General features: G+C 46.8%; 3 protein-coding genes across 7 annotated transcripts; all 3 read left to right on the top strand.

Moving 5' to 3' along the window:
* The first annotated feature begins 3,411 nt into the window (after positions 1-3,411).
* Positions 3,412-5,908, top strand: LOC123598725. 3 transcript variants are annotated; one of them, XM_045479293.1, is made up of 2 exons: positions 3,412-5,009; positions 5,361-5,908. In XM_045479293.1, exons 1-2 carry the CDS (start codon positions 3,528-3,530, stop codon positions 5,766-5,768), a joined length of 1,890 nt encoding a protein of 629 aa, XP_045335249.1. In that variant the 5' UTR covers positions 3,412-3,527; the 3' UTR covers positions 5,769-5,908. The 3 variants fall into 3 exon arrangements, with proteins under 3 accessions (XP_045335249.1, XP_045335248.1, XP_045335247.1); XM_045479292.1 differs by having other exon boundaries at positions 3,412-5,237; positions 5,355-5,908; XM_045479291.1 differs by having other exon boundaries at positions 3,412-5,243.
* A 1,229-nt stretch (positions 5,909-7,137) lies between these two features.
* Positions 7,138-9,077, top strand: LOC123598726. Of its 3 annotated transcripts, none has more exons than XM_045479296.1 (2): positions 7,138-7,735; positions 8,411-9,077. In XM_045479296.1, exons 1-2 carry the CDS (start codon positions 7,212-7,214, stop codon positions 8,829-8,831), a joined length of 945 nt encoding a protein of 314 aa, XP_045335252.1. In that variant the 5' UTR covers positions 7,138-7,211; the 3' UTR covers positions 8,832-9,077. The 3 variants fall into 3 exon arrangements, with proteins under 3 accessions (XP_045335252.1, XP_045335251.1, XP_045335250.1); XM_045479295.1 differs by having other exon boundaries at positions 7,138-7,777; positions 8,228-9,077; XM_045479294.1 differs by having other exon boundaries at positions 7,138-7,785; positions 8,236-9,077.
* A 1,377-nt stretch (positions 9,078-10,454) lies between these two features.
* On the top strand, positions 10,455-14,864 carry LOC123598727. The gene is made up of 2 exons (XM_045479297.1): positions 10,455-10,885; positions 11,111-14,864. Exons 1-2 carry the CDS (start codon positions 10,455-10,457, stop codon positions 11,475-11,477), a joined length of 798 nt encoding a protein of 265 aa, XP_045335253.1. The 3' UTR covers positions 11,478-14,864.
* Positions 14,865-17,325: the final 2,461 nt, after the last annotated feature.

Raw genomic sequence — 17,325 nt, 5'->3', positions numbered from 1 at the left:
TGATATTCTCCCAAAGGTCTAGGCCCAAAGCTGCCAAATAACCAATGGATAGCAGGATGCTAGAAAAATATCCCAAGAAGAAAAATCACTCTAGATTTGTCCGTGAATAGTTCTTGAAACATTACTTTTGTGTATAGCATATTAACATAACTTTTATAGCTTAGAAAAGAGCCTTCGGGGAGTCAGAGAATATGTTTCTTGTCTTCCTGGCTGGCAGCACTTCTTATATCACTCTTTCATATTTTTTGTGCTTGGGTAGGCCTGATGCCCCTAAAACAGTGCATCATTTTCCATATAATAGGTATATGTGATAGATACACAAAAGTAAGCCAGCATAATGGTTAAGAGAATGGTTATAGTAAGGTAGCTACAGGCCCAAACCCTGGTTCCTCCACCTACAGGCTGTGTGACCTTGAAGAGGACTCATGCTCCCTGAATGATTGCTCTTGGAATGAACAATAAAATATCATAGAAATGTTATAAAGATCAAATAAAATGATACATAAAAAGTATTCAGCACAATATCTAGCACATAGTAAACTCAATAAATGGTAGGTATTATTAATGCCAAAAGGTATGAATTAGGTAAGCCTAATGGCCTATATTCATTTTCAAGTGAATATACATTTACTGCACACCCGCCAAGTATCTTACACATTGCTATTTATTGTGGGTACTAGATAAAGGGAATGAACCACACATTCCCTTGTTTAGTCCTCTAAAACACAGTCTATTTTTCACAAGTGCATGACGCTAAAAAAAAGTGTTCTGTAACATGTCCTCATACTGAAAGCTGGGCCAGCACCATCCTTTCTGCAATCATATCAAAGATAAGAATGCGAAGAAGTAGGAAGATAAACATGGACAGAGGAGGGGTTAGATTTGATTAGAAATGAATCAGTCCATCCCACAGAGGGCAGCACCCACACATTTTTAGTTATATAAGGGCCACTATCTCAATCCACTGGTCACCCTGCAAGCTGCATCAAGCTTTATCCTACGTGTTCCTTTGGTGAACCAGGTGAGAGAAAATTCATCCAGCTATACTGATGAATATTTGGTTGATTGTTATCCACAGCAGAAATCCAGGAGTAAGAGCTAAGCCAGAGTTAATATATATTTGGCCTTTTCATTTTTGTCTCTTTTTCTTTTCTTTTAATTTTTTGATTAGTTTACTTTATCCTGGGGTCTTTTTAGAATAAATCTGTTGTTGTCAAGATGAATAATGCAAGAAATTTGCCTTCTTCTAGGCCATTCCACATTCTCTTCCCAGTCTTTTGCATGACATTTTTTTTCTGGATTGCCCAGCTCAAATAGGGCGGAGGTCAGCCCTGGTGTAGAGTCCCTTCCCTGTTTAATGTAAGTCCTTGGGGCTCCAAGATCAAATCATCTACTAGTCAAACTACTGCCTGCATTGCTGAGTCTTTCTTTCTGGTTACTGAAAAAGAACAGTGTTTGGTCAAGGCTGAGATTAGGATAGTACTTGAGCTCTGATAAGGGCTATCTCATGCTTCTGTAGCACCATTTTCTATTTGCTGAAGGCCTTAGTAGTCCTGTTTAGCTTCTGGTGGCCAGAGGAAAAGTAGGTATGATAGAAGGTCTGTCACTTTTTTTTTTTTAATTTTTTTTTTCAACGTTTATTTATTTTTGGGACAGAGAGAGACAGAGCATGAACGGGGAGGGGCAGAGAGAGGGGGAGACACAGAATCGGAAACAGGCTCCAGGCTCTGAGCCATCAGCCCAGAGCCCGACATGGGGCTCGAACTCACGGACCGCGAGATCGTGACCTGGCTGAAGTCGGACGCTTAACCGACTGCGCCACCCAGGTGCCCCAGAAGGTCTGTCACTTTTAACTCAAGAGAACCAGTGAAACTAACCAGAGAGACTAGGACAATACATCTGAGTGGTTCTGGAAACTTTAGAAGCTCCAGGACAACACTCAGAACACCAAAGTACACAAAGTGTAGAGACATGTAAGGAATATATTCACCCAGGACATGGAGATCTGAGTGCTTATCCCAGTTCAGCCAGTAACATGCCATGACAATCTTAGCAAAGTAACTCAAAGTTAACAAAGTTAGTTATAACTGTGTTGACAGATCCTCAACCCTTCCTTATTTGTTGTATTTGTCAAGTGTAAGAGACTTGAAAAACTAGAATGATTATTATTAAAGTTAGAATTACTTATAAATTTTTTAAAAAAGAAAATGAATAATAGGGTCTTTTGTTTCTTTTATCTTCAGGTACACTTAAACTTGCAAAAAGATGACCGACCTCTTAAGAAGTGTTGTCACAGTCATTGATGTTTTCTACAAATATACCAACCAAGACGGGGAGTGTGGCACACTGAGCAAGGATGAGCTAAAGGAACTTCTAGAGAAAGAGTTCCGTCCAATTCTGAAGGTGAGAACTATCTACCAAGATTGCTAGGGTCCTATCCATTCTCTGTTATGTGACCAAAGAGTAGCTAAAAACTGCACAGTCTCAGTAGTCTTTGGGCAAACTATGAGTGGTACTTCTTGGGCACATCAGAAAGTCTGTTGGAGCAGAATTTATTTTTATAAAGGTGATTTTTTTCCCTCATTTTCCTGTTTACCCCCACCATATAGACCTTCAGACTTTTTCATGCTCCCAGGTCTCCCCTTATGAAAAATAACAGAAAATAAATTTGTGCTAAAATATAAGTTAAAAGAAGAAAAAATATAAAGAGGGAAATGTCTACAAGGAGATATGACTTAAGTAGCCAGAATTACTAAAAATTATAAACAAAAAACAAGCATTTTTTTCCCATTTACTTGGGAAGGACTCAGCTAATAACTTTAAAATTATAGATTCTAACAAAGAATATATTAGCATGTAATATTTAAAATTTATGTAAAACTAAAATATACCAGGTACTAAACTTGATTTATTCAATTCCTTCTTGTATATACCTGAGTACCTAGTCCCCTACCTTAGGTCCTTGACCTGTTGGAGAACCCAATAGTTCTTTTCTATTACCTCTTCTCACCTGCTGGATCGTAATTATTAGGCTGCTTTAGCTTAAAGTAACCCTTGACTGGATTAAAAATACCTATTTTCAAACAGCCACAATTCCACAGCTCTGTTTGAATATTTTATTTTATTTTTTCTACTTGAATATTTTAGCTGACTATGTGGGCTAAGCTGACCAGGTCTCCTTTGGTATGTCACTTGTATACAGAACCCAGATGATCCAGACACAGTGGATGTCATCATGCACATGCTAGATCGAGATCATGACCGAAGACTGGACTTTACTGAGTTTCTTCTGATGGTATTCAAGCTGGCTATGGCCTGCAACAAGGTTCTCAGCAAAGAATACTGCAAAGCTTCAGGGTCAAAGAAGCATAGGCGTGGTCACCGACACCATAAGGAAGAAAGTGAAATGGAAGAGGATGAAGAAGATGCACCAGAACAGAAATCAGGTTACAGGCATTCAAACTGGAGGGAGGGAGAGGAGTATGGTTATGGTTCTGAGGGCTTGAGGCGAAGTGTGAAACACAGACATGGGTCAAATTCCAGGAGGTTGGGAAGGCAAGGTGGTTTATCTAGCTCAGAGAACCAAGAGAAATCTGAGAAAAGACACCGTGGGTCTGGTCACTCATGGAATAGTGACAAAGAAAGACATGGTTCCAGCTCTGGAGAGCTGGGGGATAGAAGAAACAAGTCACATGTTAGCCCCACCAGGGAATCTGGGAAGGAATATGAATCAGAATCTGGATCTGGGTCAAAGAGTGAGAGGAGGAAAAGTCATGGTGGTCTGTCACATAGACTGGATACTGGTGGGCATGAATCAAACTCTACTCAGTCAACAAATAGTGGAGGACAAAAGCTTGGGTCTAGCTCTAAAGGTTCAGAAGACAGTGGAAGACAAAGCTATGGATATGGTTCCAGCAATTCGGGTGGGTGTGGAAGTCCACAAAATACTTCTAGTTCCTGTCAGGAAAGTAGATTTGGAGGGCAAGGATATCAATCTAGCTGCACTCAGTCAGGTTATCAAACAGGAAGTAGTGGAAAACAAGATCGTGGATGTATCTCGGGAGGTCAGTCCTCTGGATGTGGTCAACATGAGCCTAGCTTCTGTAGTCAGTCTTCTAGTCAAAGAGGATACAGATCTAGAGCATGTGGTCAGACACAGAACTGTGGAAGACAACAGAGAACAGGTTCAAGTCAGTCCTCTTGCTGTGAACAATATGGGTCTGGAACAAGTCAGTCTTCTAGTTATGGTCAACATGGATCTGGCTCTTGTGGACACTTTTCAAACTCTCATCAAAAAGGGTCTGGTTCAAAGGAATTTTCTAAAGGTGGACAACATGGATCTGGCTCATGTCAGTCCTCTGGCTTTGGACATGGCTCTGGCTCATGCCAGTCCTCTGGCTTTGAACAACATGGGTCTGGCTCATGTCAGACCTCTGGCTTTGGACAACATGGGTCAGGATCAGGTCAATCCTCTGGTTTTGGACAACATGGGTCAAGCTCAGGACAATCCTCTGGCTTTGGTCAGCATGGGTCTAGTTCAGGACCATCCTCTGGCTTTGGCCACCATGGATCCAGCTCAGGTCAGTCCCCTGGCTTTGGTCAGTATGGGTCTGGATCAAGTCAGTCCTCCAGCTTTGGCCAACATGGGTCTGGCTCAGGTCAATCCTCTGGTTTTGGCCAACATGGGTTTGGCTCAGGTCAATCCTCTGGTTTTGGCCAGCATGGATCCAGCTCAGGTCAGTCCTCTGGCTTTGGTCAGTATGGGTCTGGATCAAGTCAGTCCTCCAGCTTTGGCCAACATGGGTCTGGCTCAGGTCAATCCTCTGGTTTTGGCCAACATGGGTTTGGCTCAGGTCAATCCTCTGGTTTTGGCCAACAGGGGTCTGGCTCAGGTCAGTCCTCTGGTTTTGAACAATATGGGTCTGGCTCAGGTCAGTCCTCTGGTTTTGGACAACATGGCTCTGGTTCAGGCCAGTCCTCTGTCTTTGGCCAGCATGGGTCTGGCTCAAGCCAGTCCTCTGTCTTTGGACAACATGGGACTGGCTCAGGTCAGTCCTCTAGTTTTGGACAACATGGCTCTGGCTCAGGTCAGTCCTCTGGTTGTGGACAATATGGTTCTGGCTCAAGCCAGTCCTCTGGCTTTAGACAACATGGGTCTGGCTCAGGTCAGTCCTCTAGTTTTGGACAACATGGGTCTAGCTCAAGACAGTCCTCTGGCTTTGGCCAGCATGGGTCTGGTTCAGGTCAGACCTCTGGCTATGGACAACATGGATCCAGCTCAGGTCAGTCTTCTGGCTTTGGCCAATATGGGTCTGGCTCAGGTCATTCCTCTAGTTTTGGACAGCATGGGTCTGGCTCAGGCCAATCCTCTGGCTTTGGTCAACATGGGTCTGGTTCAAGTCAGTCCTCTGCCTTTGAACAACAAGGGTCTGGTGCAAGTCCATTTTCTAGCTCTGGACAACATGGGTCTGGGACAGGTCAATCCTCGGGCTCTGGACATGGATCTAGTTCACATCAGTCCCCTAGCTTTGGGACTGGCTCAGGTCATTCTTCTGGCTTTGGACAACATGAGTCTAGATCAGGTCAGTCTAGCTGTGGTCAACATTGTTCCACTTCAGTGCAATCCTCCAATTTTGGCCAAGGATCCTGCTCAGGAAAGTCCTCTAACCCTGATCAACATGCTAGCACAAGACAGTCTTCTACTTATGATCAACATGGGTTTAGCTCAGGGGAATCTTCTGGATATAAACAACATGAATCTAGGGTAAGGGGAAAAGAAAGCTCTCACACTAGTTCAGGAAAAGAGGGTCCAAAACATGGAAGACCCATATCAGATTCAGCCCACACTCAGATAAGAGAAACAGGCCCAAAGAAAACTACTCAGAGGGATAATGAGAGAAACAAGAGACACAGTACAACAGCAAAAGAGACTGAAGATCATGACAGCATTCATGGACATAGCCAACAAAGGCAAGGATCAAGTCAGGAAAGAAGGACTTCTACAACACAGGACGCGAAACATAACCACAAAAATGACAGCCAAGCCCAGACAGATAAATGGGAGACATATTCAGCAACTACCCGGGAGCATTATGAAAATGACCATGAAAAATCAGGAGGAATTCCCACAGGTAAAAATGAAAGATCTACTCAGAGACAGGCAGGAGACAACACAAGACATGCCCATTCTGGCCATGGACAGACCACCAGGACAGAATCCAGTAGGACCCGAAAAATGGGATCTAGCAGCAGTGAGTCCAGTGACAGGGGAAGGCTTTCAGGAGTCCCACAGACACAGACAGGGTCCCCTCATGGCCATGCTGGATCTCAACATGGAGAGTCGAGATCCACCCAGGAAAGAAGACAGACAACTACTCACAGACAGGCAAGAGACACCACTAGACATACCCAGTCTGGGCACGGACAACCCACCAGGTCAGAATCCAGTAGGACTGGGAGAAGAGAATCCAGTGTCAGTGAGTCCAGTGACAATGAAAGGCACTCAGGAGTCCCACAGTCACAGGCAGGGTCCCCTCATGGCCACCCTGGACTCCAACAGGGAGAGTCAGGATCCACCCATGAAGGAAGATGGGAAACTACTCACAGAAAGCAAGGAGACACCACTAGCCAACCTCATTCTGGTCATGGACAGGCCACCAGGACAGAAGCTAGCAGGACCCAAAGAAGCAGATCCAGTGTCAGTGAATCAAGTGACAGGGAAAGGCACTCAGGACTCCCACAGACACACACAGAGTCCCCTCATGGCCAGGCTGGATCTGAACATGGAGAGTCGGGATCCACCCGGGAAGGAAGACAGGGAACTACTCACAGACAGGCAGGAGACACCACTAGACATACCCAGTCTGGGCATGGACAAGCCACCAGGTCAGAATCCAGTAGGACTGGGAGAAGAGAATCCAGTGTCAGTGAGTCCAGTGACAGTGAAAGGCACTCAGGAGTCCCACAGACACAGGCAGGGTCCCCTCATGGCCATGCTGGATCTCAACATGGAGAGTCGGGATCCACCCGGGAAGGAAGACCAGAAACTACTCACAGACAGCAAGGACACACCACTAGACAAGCTCATTCTGGTCTTGGACAGGCCACCAGCACAGAATCTAGCAGGACCCAAAGAAGCAGATCTGGTGCCAGTGAATCGAGTGACAGGGAAAGGCACTCAGGACTCCCACAGACACACACAGAGTCCCCTCATGGCCAGGCTGGATCTGAACATGGAGAGTTGGGATCCACCCAGGAAGGAAGACAGGGAACTACTCACAGACAGCAAGAAGACACCACTAGACATACCCAGTCTGGGCATGGACAAGCCACCAGGTCAGAATCCAGTAGGACTGGGAGAAGAGAATCCAGTGTCAGTGAGTCCAGTGACAGTGAAAGGCACTCAGGAGTCCCACAGACACAGGCAGGGTCCCCTCATGGCCATGCTGGATTTCAACATGGAGAGTCGGGATCCACCCAGGAAGGAAGACAGAGAACTACTCACAGACAGGCAAGAGACACCACTAGACATACCCAGTCTGGGCACGGACAACCCACCAGGTCAGAATCCAGTAGGACTGGGAGAAGAGAATCCAGTGTCAGTGAGTCCAGTGACAGTGAAAGGCACTCAGGAGTCCCACAGTCACAGGCAGGGTCCCCTCATGGCCATGCTGGATCTCAACATGGAGAGTCAGGATCCACCCAGGAAGGAAGACAGGGAACTACTCACAGACAGGCAGGAGACACCACTAGACATACCCAGTCCACTCATGGACAAGCCACCAGGTCAGAATCCAGTAGGACTGGGAGAAGAGAATCCAGTGTCAGTGAGTCCAGTGACAGTGAAAGGCACTCAGGAGTCCCACAGACACAGACAGGGTCCCCTCATGGCCACCCTGGATTCCAACAGGGAGAGTCAGGATCCACACTGAAAGGGAGACAGGGAACAACTCACAGACAGGTAGGAGACTCCACTAGACATGCCCAGTCTGGTCATGGACAGGCCACCAGGACAGAATCCAGTAGGGCCCGAAGAACGGGATCTAGCATCAGTGAATCCAGTGACACGGAAACACACTCAGGAGTCCCACAGACACACACAGAGTCCCCTCATGGCCAGGCTGGATCTCAACATGGAGAGTCGGAATCCACCCAGGAAGGAAGACAGGGAACTACTCACAGACAGGCAAGAGACACCACTAGACATGCACTGTCTGGTCATGGACAGGCCACCAGGTCAGAATCCAGTAGGACTGGGAGAAGAGAATCCAGTGTCAGTGAGTCCAGTGACAGTGAAAGGCACTCAGGAGTCCCACAGACACAGGCAGGGTCCCCTCATGGCCATGCTGGATCTCAACATGGAGAGTCGGGATCCACCCGGGAAGGAAGACCAGAAACTACTCACAGACAGCAAGGACACACCACTAGACAAGCTCATTCTGGTCTTGGACAGGCCACCAGGACAGAATCTAGCAGGACCCAAAGAAGCAGATCCGGTGCCAGTGAATCGAGTGACAGGGAAAGGCACTCAGGACTCCCACAGACACACACAGAGTCCCCTCATGGCCAGGCTGGATCTGAACATGGAGAGTCGGGATCCACCCGGGAAGGAAGACAGGGAACTACTCACAGACAGGCAGGAGACACCACTAGACATACCCAGTCTGGGCATGGACAAGCCACCAGGTCAGAATCCAGTAGGACTGGGAGAAGAGAATCCAGTGTCAGTGAGTCCAGTGACAGTGAAAGGCACTCAGGAGTCCCACAGACACAGGCAGGGTCCCCTCATGGCCACCCTGGATTCCAACAGGGAGAGTCAGGATCCACACTGAAAGGGAGACAGGGAACAACTCACAGACAGGTAGGAGACTCCACTAGACATGCCCAGTCTGGTCATGGACAGGCCACCAGGACAGAATCCAGTAGGGCCCGAAGAACGGGATCTAGCATCAGTGAGTCCAGTGACACGGAAACACACTCAGGAGTCCCACAGACACACACAAGATCCGCTCATGGCCAGGCTGGATCCCAGCATGAAGACTTGGGATCCTCCCGTGAAGGAAGACAGGGAACTACTCACAGACAGCAAAGAGACACCACTAGACATACACTGTCTGGTCATGCACAGGCCACCAGAACAGAATCCAGTAGGACGGGAAGAACAAGATCTAGGAGCAGTGAGTCCAGTGACAGGGGAAGGCCTTCAGGAATCCCACAGACACAGGCAGGATCCCCTCATGGCCATGCTGGATCTCAACATGGAGAGTCGGGATCCACCCAGGAAGGAAGACAGGGAACTACTCACAGACAGGCAAGAGACACCACTAGACATACACAGTCCACCCATGGACAAGCCACCAGGTCAGAATCCAGTAGGACTGGGAGAAGAGAATCCAGTGTCAGTGAGTCCAGTGACAGTGAAAGGCACTCAGGAGTCCCACAGACACAGGCAGGGTCCCCTCATGGCCATGCTGGATCTCAACATGGAGAGTCGGGATCCACCCGGGAAGGAAGACCAGAAACTACTCACAGACAGCAAGGACACACCACTAGACAAGCTCATTCTGGTCTTGGACAGGCCACCAGGACAGAATCTAGCAGGACCCAAAGAAGCAGATCCGGTGCCAGTGAATCGAGTGACAGGGAAAGGCACTCAGGACTCCCACAGACACACACAGAGTCCCCTCATGGCCAGGCTGGATCTGAACATGGAGAGTCGGGATCCACCCGGGAAGGAAGACAGGGAACTACTCACAGACAGGCAGGAGACACCACTAGACATACCCAGTCCACTCATGGACAAGCCACCAGGTCAGAATCCAGTAGGACTGGGAGAAGAGAATCCAGTGTCAGTGAGTCCAGTGACAGTGAAAGGCACTCAGGAGTCCCACAGACACAGACAGGGTCCCCTCATGGCCACCCTGGATTCCAACAGGGAGAGTCAGGATCCACACTGAAAGGGAGACAGGGAACAACTCACAGACAGGTAGGAGACTCCACTAGACATGCCCAGTCTGGTCATGGACAGGCCACCAGGACAGAATCCAGTAGGGCCCGAAGAACGGGATCTAGCATCAGTGAGGCTAGTGACACGGAAACACACTCAGGAGTCCCACAGACAAACAAAGGATCCGCTCATGGCCATGCCAGATCTCAACATGGAGAGTTGGGATCCTCCCATGAAGGAAGACAGGGAACTACTCACAGACAGGCAGGAGACACCACTAGACATACCCAGTCCACTCATGGACAAGCCACCAGGTCAGAATCCAGTAGGACTGGGAGAAGAGAATCCAGTGTCAGTGAGTCCAGTGACAGTGAAAGGCACTCAGGAGTCCCACAGACACAGGCAGGGTCCCCTCATGGCCACCCTGGATTCCAACAGGGAGAGTCAGGATCCACACTGAAAGGGAGACAGGGAACAACTCACAGACAGGTAGGAGACTCCACTAGACATGCCCAGTCTGGTCATGGACAGGCCACCAGGACAGAATCCAGTAGGGCCCGAAGAACAGGATCTAGCATCAGTGAGTCCAGTGACACGGAAACACACTCAGGAGTCCCACAGACACACACAAGATCCGCTCATGGCCAGGCTGGATCCCAGCATGAAGACTTGGGATCCTCCCGTGAAGGAAGACAGGGAACTACTCACAGACAGCAAAGAGACACCACTAGACATACACTGTCTGGTCATGCACAGGCCACCAGAACAGAATCCAGTAGGACGGGAAGAACAAGATCTAGGAGCAGTGAGTCCAGTGACAGGGGAAGGCCTTCAGGAATCCCACAGACACAGGCAGGATCCCCTCATGGCCATGCTGGATCTCAACATGGAGAGTCGGGATCCACCCAGGAAGGAAGACAGGGAACTACTCACAGACAGGCAAGAGACACCACTAGACATACACAGTCCACCCATGGACAAGCCACGAGGTCAGAATCCAGTAGGACTGGGAGAAGAGAATCCAGTGTCAGTGAGTCCAGTGACAGTGAAAGGCACTCAGGAGTCCCACAGACACAGGCAGGGTCCCCTCATGGCCATGCTGGATCTCAACATGGAGAGTCGGGATCCACCCAGGAAGGAAGACCAGAAACTACTCACAGACAGCAAGGACACACCACTAGACAAGCTCATTCTGGTCTTGGACAGGCCACCAGGACAGAATCTAGCAGGACCCAAAGAAGCAGATCCGGTGCCAGTGAATCGAGTGACAGGGAAAGGCACTCAGGACTCCCACAGACACACACAGAGTCCCCTCATGGCCAGGCTGGATCTGAACATGGAGAGTCGGGATCCACCCGGGAAGGAAGACAGGGAACTACTCACAGACAGGCAGGAGACACCACTAGACATACCCAGTCCACTCATGGACAAGCCACCAGGTCAGAATCCAGTAGGACTGGGAGAAGAGAATCCAGTGTCAGTGAGTCCAGTGACAGTGAAAGGCACTCAGGAGTCCCACGGACACAGGTAGGGTCCCCTCATGGCCACCCTGGATTCCAACAGGGAGAGTCAAGATCCACACTGAAAGGGAGACAGGGAACAACTCACAGACAGGTAGGAGACTCCACTAGACATGCCCAGTCTGGTCATGGACAGGCCACCAGGACACAATCCAGTAGGGCCCAAAGAACGGGATCTAGCATCAGTGAGTCCAGTGACACGGAAACGCACTCAGGAGTCCCACAGACAAACACAGGATCCGCTCATGGCCAGGCTGGATCTCAGCATGAAGACTTGGGATCCTTCCGTGAAGGAAGACAGGGAACTACTCACAGACAGCAAGACGACACCACTAGACATACCCAGTCTGGCCATGGACAGGCCACCAGGACACAATCCAGTAGTACCCAAAAAACGGGATCTAGCAGCAGTGAGTCCAGTGACAGGGGAAGGCTTTCAGGAGTCCCACAGACACAGGCAGGGTCCCCTCATGGCCATGCTGGATCTCAACATGGAGAGTCGGGATCCCCCCGGGAAGGAAGACAGACAACTACTCACAGACAGGCAAGAGACACCACTAGACATACCCAGTCCACTCATGGACAAGCTACCAGGTCAGAATCCAGTAGGACTGGGAGAAGAGAATCCAGTGTCAGTGAGTCCAGTGACAGTGAAAGGCACTCAGGAGTCCCACAGTCACAGGCAGGGTCCCCTCATGGCCACCCTGGATTCCAACAGGGAGAGTCAGCATCCACCCATGAAGGAAGACAGGAAACTACTCACGGACAGCAAGTAGACACCACTAGACATACACTGTCTGGTCATGCACAGGCCACCAGGACAGAATCCAGTAGGACGGGAAGAACAGGATCTAGGAGCAGTGAGTCCAGGGACAGGGGAAGGCCTTCAGGAGTCCCACAGACACAGGCAGGGTCCCCTCATGGCCATGCTGGATCTCAACATGGAGAGTCGGGATCCACCTGGGAAGGAAGACAGGGAACTACTCACAGACAGGCAAGAGACACCACTAGACATACCCAGTCCACTCATGGACAAGCCACCAGGTCAGAATCCAGTAGGACTGAAAGAAGAGAATCCAGCATCAATGAGTCCAGTGAAAGGCCTTCAGGAGTCCCACAGACACACACAGCGTCCCCTCATGGCCATGCTGGATCTCAACTTAGAGAGTCAACATCTACCCATGAAGGTAGACTGGGAACTACTCGCCCACAGACAGGAGACACCACTGGACCTGCCCAGTCTGGTCATGGACAAGCCACCAGCGCAGAATCCAGGTGGACTGGAAGAAAGGGATCTAGTGTGAGTGAGTCCAGCGACACTGAAAGGCACTCAGGTGTGTCACAAGGACACTCAGTTTCTAGTCATAGGCATTTTGGTTCTATCCCCCAAAACACAGTTAGTAATACAACCAGAAGACATGGTTCTAGTACTGAAGAGTCAGGAGATAGTTCTAAACATTCCATAATTGAACAAGGGAAGACTTCAATTCATAAGCAACCTAGTTCCAGAAGATCAGGAATACAGGCATCCTCCCATAGACATGTTGGAGACAAATCTACATTCTCAGGTTCAGCTCAGAGGCACACCACATCTTCTCGTGGACAGTTAGGAATTGGCACAACAGAACAAGGTGGATCCAGCCATACACAGTCGCATGATACTCATAAACACACCAGTGATAGCATAAGTAAGCATTCACATAGCAGTCATCACCAATCTAGAGTAAGTCATTCTCAGTCACAGCTTAGTGGAAGACAAAGACATGGATCAGGTCAAGGATGGAAACATGGCAGTTATGGAAGTGCTGAATATGATTATGGGCAGTCTGGGTATGGACCCTCTGGGGGCAGCAGAACAAGCAGCCACAATTCTAGCCCTTTGAGGTCAACAGAGAGAGCTGCAAACAATCAAGTGTCTACACATGGACAATTAATTTCTGGTTATGACCATACAGGATCAAAAGTAACTGAAATAACAGAAAGACAAGGTTCAAGTCATGGACAATCAGTTGATTCCCATAATCAGTCTGCATCCAGTGTAACTAGAAGGCAGGGATCTAGTCATGGGCATTCAGTAGTAAGTCATGAACCATCAAGTGACACTCATGTTCAATCTGGAAGGTGGCAGTCAAGCAACCATTCTATATTCAGCCATGGACAATCTATATCAGCTCATTGCCATTCAAAATCTGGTTCAACTCTTAGGCAGGGATCCCATAGTGGTAATAAAGGGAATTCCAAAGATTGGGGGAAACAGATTCATGAATCATCAGGATCTACTCATGGACAGTCGGAGTTCAATAATATAAGTATGCATGAATCCAGCCAGGAGCATTTAGGAGATACATCTTCTCAGGAGCAGATAAGATCCAGCACAAGTTTAGTAAGACAAGGATCAAGTAATAGACAATCAGTAGACATCCAGGGTCAATCTGGATTCAGCACCAATGAAAGACAAGTATATAGCCATGACCAATCAAGTGACAGCTATGAGCAGTCAGGTGATAGCAGAAGCAGGAGGCAAGGGTTCATTTCTAGTCACTCTCTTAATAGACAAGACCCTACAGGAAGTGAAAAATATGAGTATAGACATTCATCAAGCAGTAAAACCATATGGAGTGGGGAAAAACAAAAGCAAGGGCCCACATCAAGTTTGTTAGGAAGCATCAGTATATATAGTCAGGATGTGGACAACATGCATACAAGAAACTCTGAGGCCAGAGGTTGCCATAAAAGGGAGAGAACAGAATCAGGTTCCTTTTACTTAGAAGGTAACACTCCACTCTATGAATATGTCCAAGAACAAAGGTATTACTACTTTGAATAATTTGAAACCAACAGAAAACAAACTAGCTCAAATAAGAAATGAGACATACAACATGGAATTAAGATACATGACCTTTTCTTTTGGTAGGGGGGTATATAGCTGTCCTTTTATTTAACTGTAGCACTGTACTCTATTTCTTTTGTTTGGTGCAAGGTTTTTGTAAGGCTCCACAATCACTAAGCTCTTTGGTTAGAAAACAATGAATGGAAGAAGTAAATAGCATTTGGAACTATATTCAAAACTATATGACAAAGTCATTTGGGTGCTTTAGGATAAAATGAGCATTTTTTAAAAATTTCTCAGACTCAGATTATGGACTTTCCAGATTTTATTTTAATTGACCACTGACAAACCTATCCAGGGAGCTAAGAAACATGATTTTGGAGCCAAAATTTCTCCAATAATATTGTAACACATTCCATGTTCTGAACAAAGAATGTTATAGTAGGTGATGAGTCAGAATATTTGCATCTTTTGTGCCACCACTGGAACTAGATACTACTATTTCTGAATTTATTGTCATGATCTCCTATATTGCATAAAATTGTCAATAAATTTTACATCAAGGTAAGGTTTCTCTTCTCTTTTATCCTCACAAACACAAATACAGCTCCCTGTCCTGGGGACAGATGCACATTTCGTTCTTCTGCCTCTGGGCACCCAGATGTAAGTGAAGCAACAAGACACCAATAACAAAGAGTCCAGAAAAGGTGAAACTCAACTACATCTAGTCCTCTCCTCAATCTAATCATTATCCAAAGCATTTATAGGAAGAGATGGTTTATACTGAGAAGTCAGATGTTTTAGTTAATCATGATCATTACAACAACCATTGTCAAACATGACTTGAGAAACCTAAACTCTGGAAATAAGAGGTATGCACCATAGAGTCTCTCTGATAAATACACTAATTGAAATCCCTCCCCCATCAATGCAGGCTAATGGGAGTGGAGGCTAATGGAGTCCTGAAGTTTCCAAATGAAAAAAAAAAAAAAAAAAAAACAACAATAAAAAATATACTCTTGCCTAGGAGGAAAACAATACATACATTTATTATGAATAGCAAAATATGTAAAAAGGAATAGAAAAATATATACAAAAGATACTAACCTCAGTAGAAAGTTTACTATAAAATCTAAAGAAAATGTTCAGAATATTATAACTCATAAGGACTTTAAACATCATCCCCACAATTTACAGACTGAAAGAAAATAATCCAAGCAAGACTTATTTAATCTAACCAAAAAGAATGACAATGCCCTAAATCAGAATCTGGTATCCCATCATTCTCTCCTCCCCCAAAAAACTGAAGCTACTTTTCTTCCACCTCCACTTTTGAAATTCAAACTGAAGTGAAATTCATCAGTGGGTGGCCCTATTGGGGGCAGAAGTTATATGAAAAACAAAACATGGGCTCTGTTTTCTTATTATATTCAGAATATATTCTATCTAGTTTTTAATATTTTAAGCAAGATGATATAAATTTTGACCACCGTGCTATGTGGTCAACAGAACATTAGTCATATTAGTTTATTAGTGAAAGAAAATAAAATACTTAATGTACTATTAATGTACACAGAAAAAAAATAACTGAGTCTATGATAGTTAATCCTAAATAATAATCAATTCATACATTCACCATTCATTCACTAAGTAAATACTAATTATCAGAGCATCATTAGAAATTTAAATATTGGTGGGTGCCTGGGTGGCTCAGTCAGTTAAGCATCTGACTTCAGCTGAGGTCATGATCTCATGGTTTGTGAGTTCCAGCCTCGTATCAGGCTCTGTGCTAACAGGTCAGAGGCTGGAGCCTGCTTCTGATTCTGTGTCTCCCTCTCTCTCTGCCCCTCCCCTGCTCATGCTCTGCCTCCTTGTGTCTCTCAAAAATAAATAAACATTAAAAAATAAGAAGAAATTTAAATATTGGTAGAGGGAGCATAGAGGATGGAGTAATGGGAGGACCCTATGCTTACCTGTCCCTCAAGACAGCTAGACAAATATCAAATTATTGTGATATAACACCCAAGAAATAGATCTGAGGACTGACAGACAGCTAGATAAATATCAAATTATTGTGATATAACACCCAAGAAATAAATCTGAGGTCTGACAGAACAAACTGCACAACCAGAAGGAGAGAAGAGGTCATATCATGGAAGGTAGGAGGTGTGGAGATGTGATTTGGGGGAAAAAAGAGGGGAGGGGAGGGATCCCTGATCATGGAGAGGTGGGGAGGGAGGGAGGGAGGGAGGGAGAGAGAGAGAGAGAGAGAGAGAGAGAGAGAGAGAAGCACACAGGGATCACACAAGGAAAACACTTCCCCGAAGCCATTGACTGGGAAAATGAGAGGGGCTGATTGTCAAGAGTTTTTACAACCAGCGGAGCTCAAAGACTGGAATTATAGAAGTCTGCACTGTGGCTGGTGTGGAACTCAGTGGGCGCTGCAGTGTTCCTCTGGAGAAGGAGGGCAAAGGCCTGGGAGCAGACACTGCAATTTGAGGATACCCTGGGATGCACAGGAAAAGATGGATCACCCTTCTTGGAGTGCATCTGGGAGAGCTGATACTGTCTCTCAGGGGACAAAAGAGTCAGTGGGTAACATTGTATCCCCCGCCCCTTAGTATAGGTGGCAGACACACCTGCTGAGGGCAGCTAACCTGGATATAGGCTTTTGTTGCACTTTAATCTAAACTCCAAGCTCCTGCATATTGATGCTACTGACCTTCTGACACAAACCAGCACCAACCTCAATGAGGTGAGATCCACCCCCGGGGGTTTACTGCAGGACCATACCATGCCAATTTCCTAAAGTCTGGAGTTTTGAAACTCAGCTGGCCTGCCTGGGATAAAACACAGGTGCACTGCACAGCTGGGTGGACACAGAGATACAGAAAGAGTAAGAGGAGAGATATGAGGGAGGCCTGGAACACACAAGGGGAGATTGTTTGCTCTTCTAGGAGGGCTTCCCAGACAGTGGCAAATGTGAACTCCCTTGTCTGGGGACGAGAGAGAGAGAGCTGGCACCATTG

The sequence above is a fragment of the Leopardus geoffroyi genome, chromosome C1, assembly GCF_018350155.1.
Source record: "Leopardus geoffroyi isolate Oge1 chromosome C1, O.geoffroyi_Oge1_pat1.0, whole genome shotgun sequence".
NCBI lineage: Eukaryota > Metazoa > Chordata > Mammalia > Carnivora > Felidae > Leopardus > Leopardus geoffroyi.
Note: the sequence above shows the minus strand (reverse complement) of the source record. Positions and strands in the feature narration are given on the sequence as shown.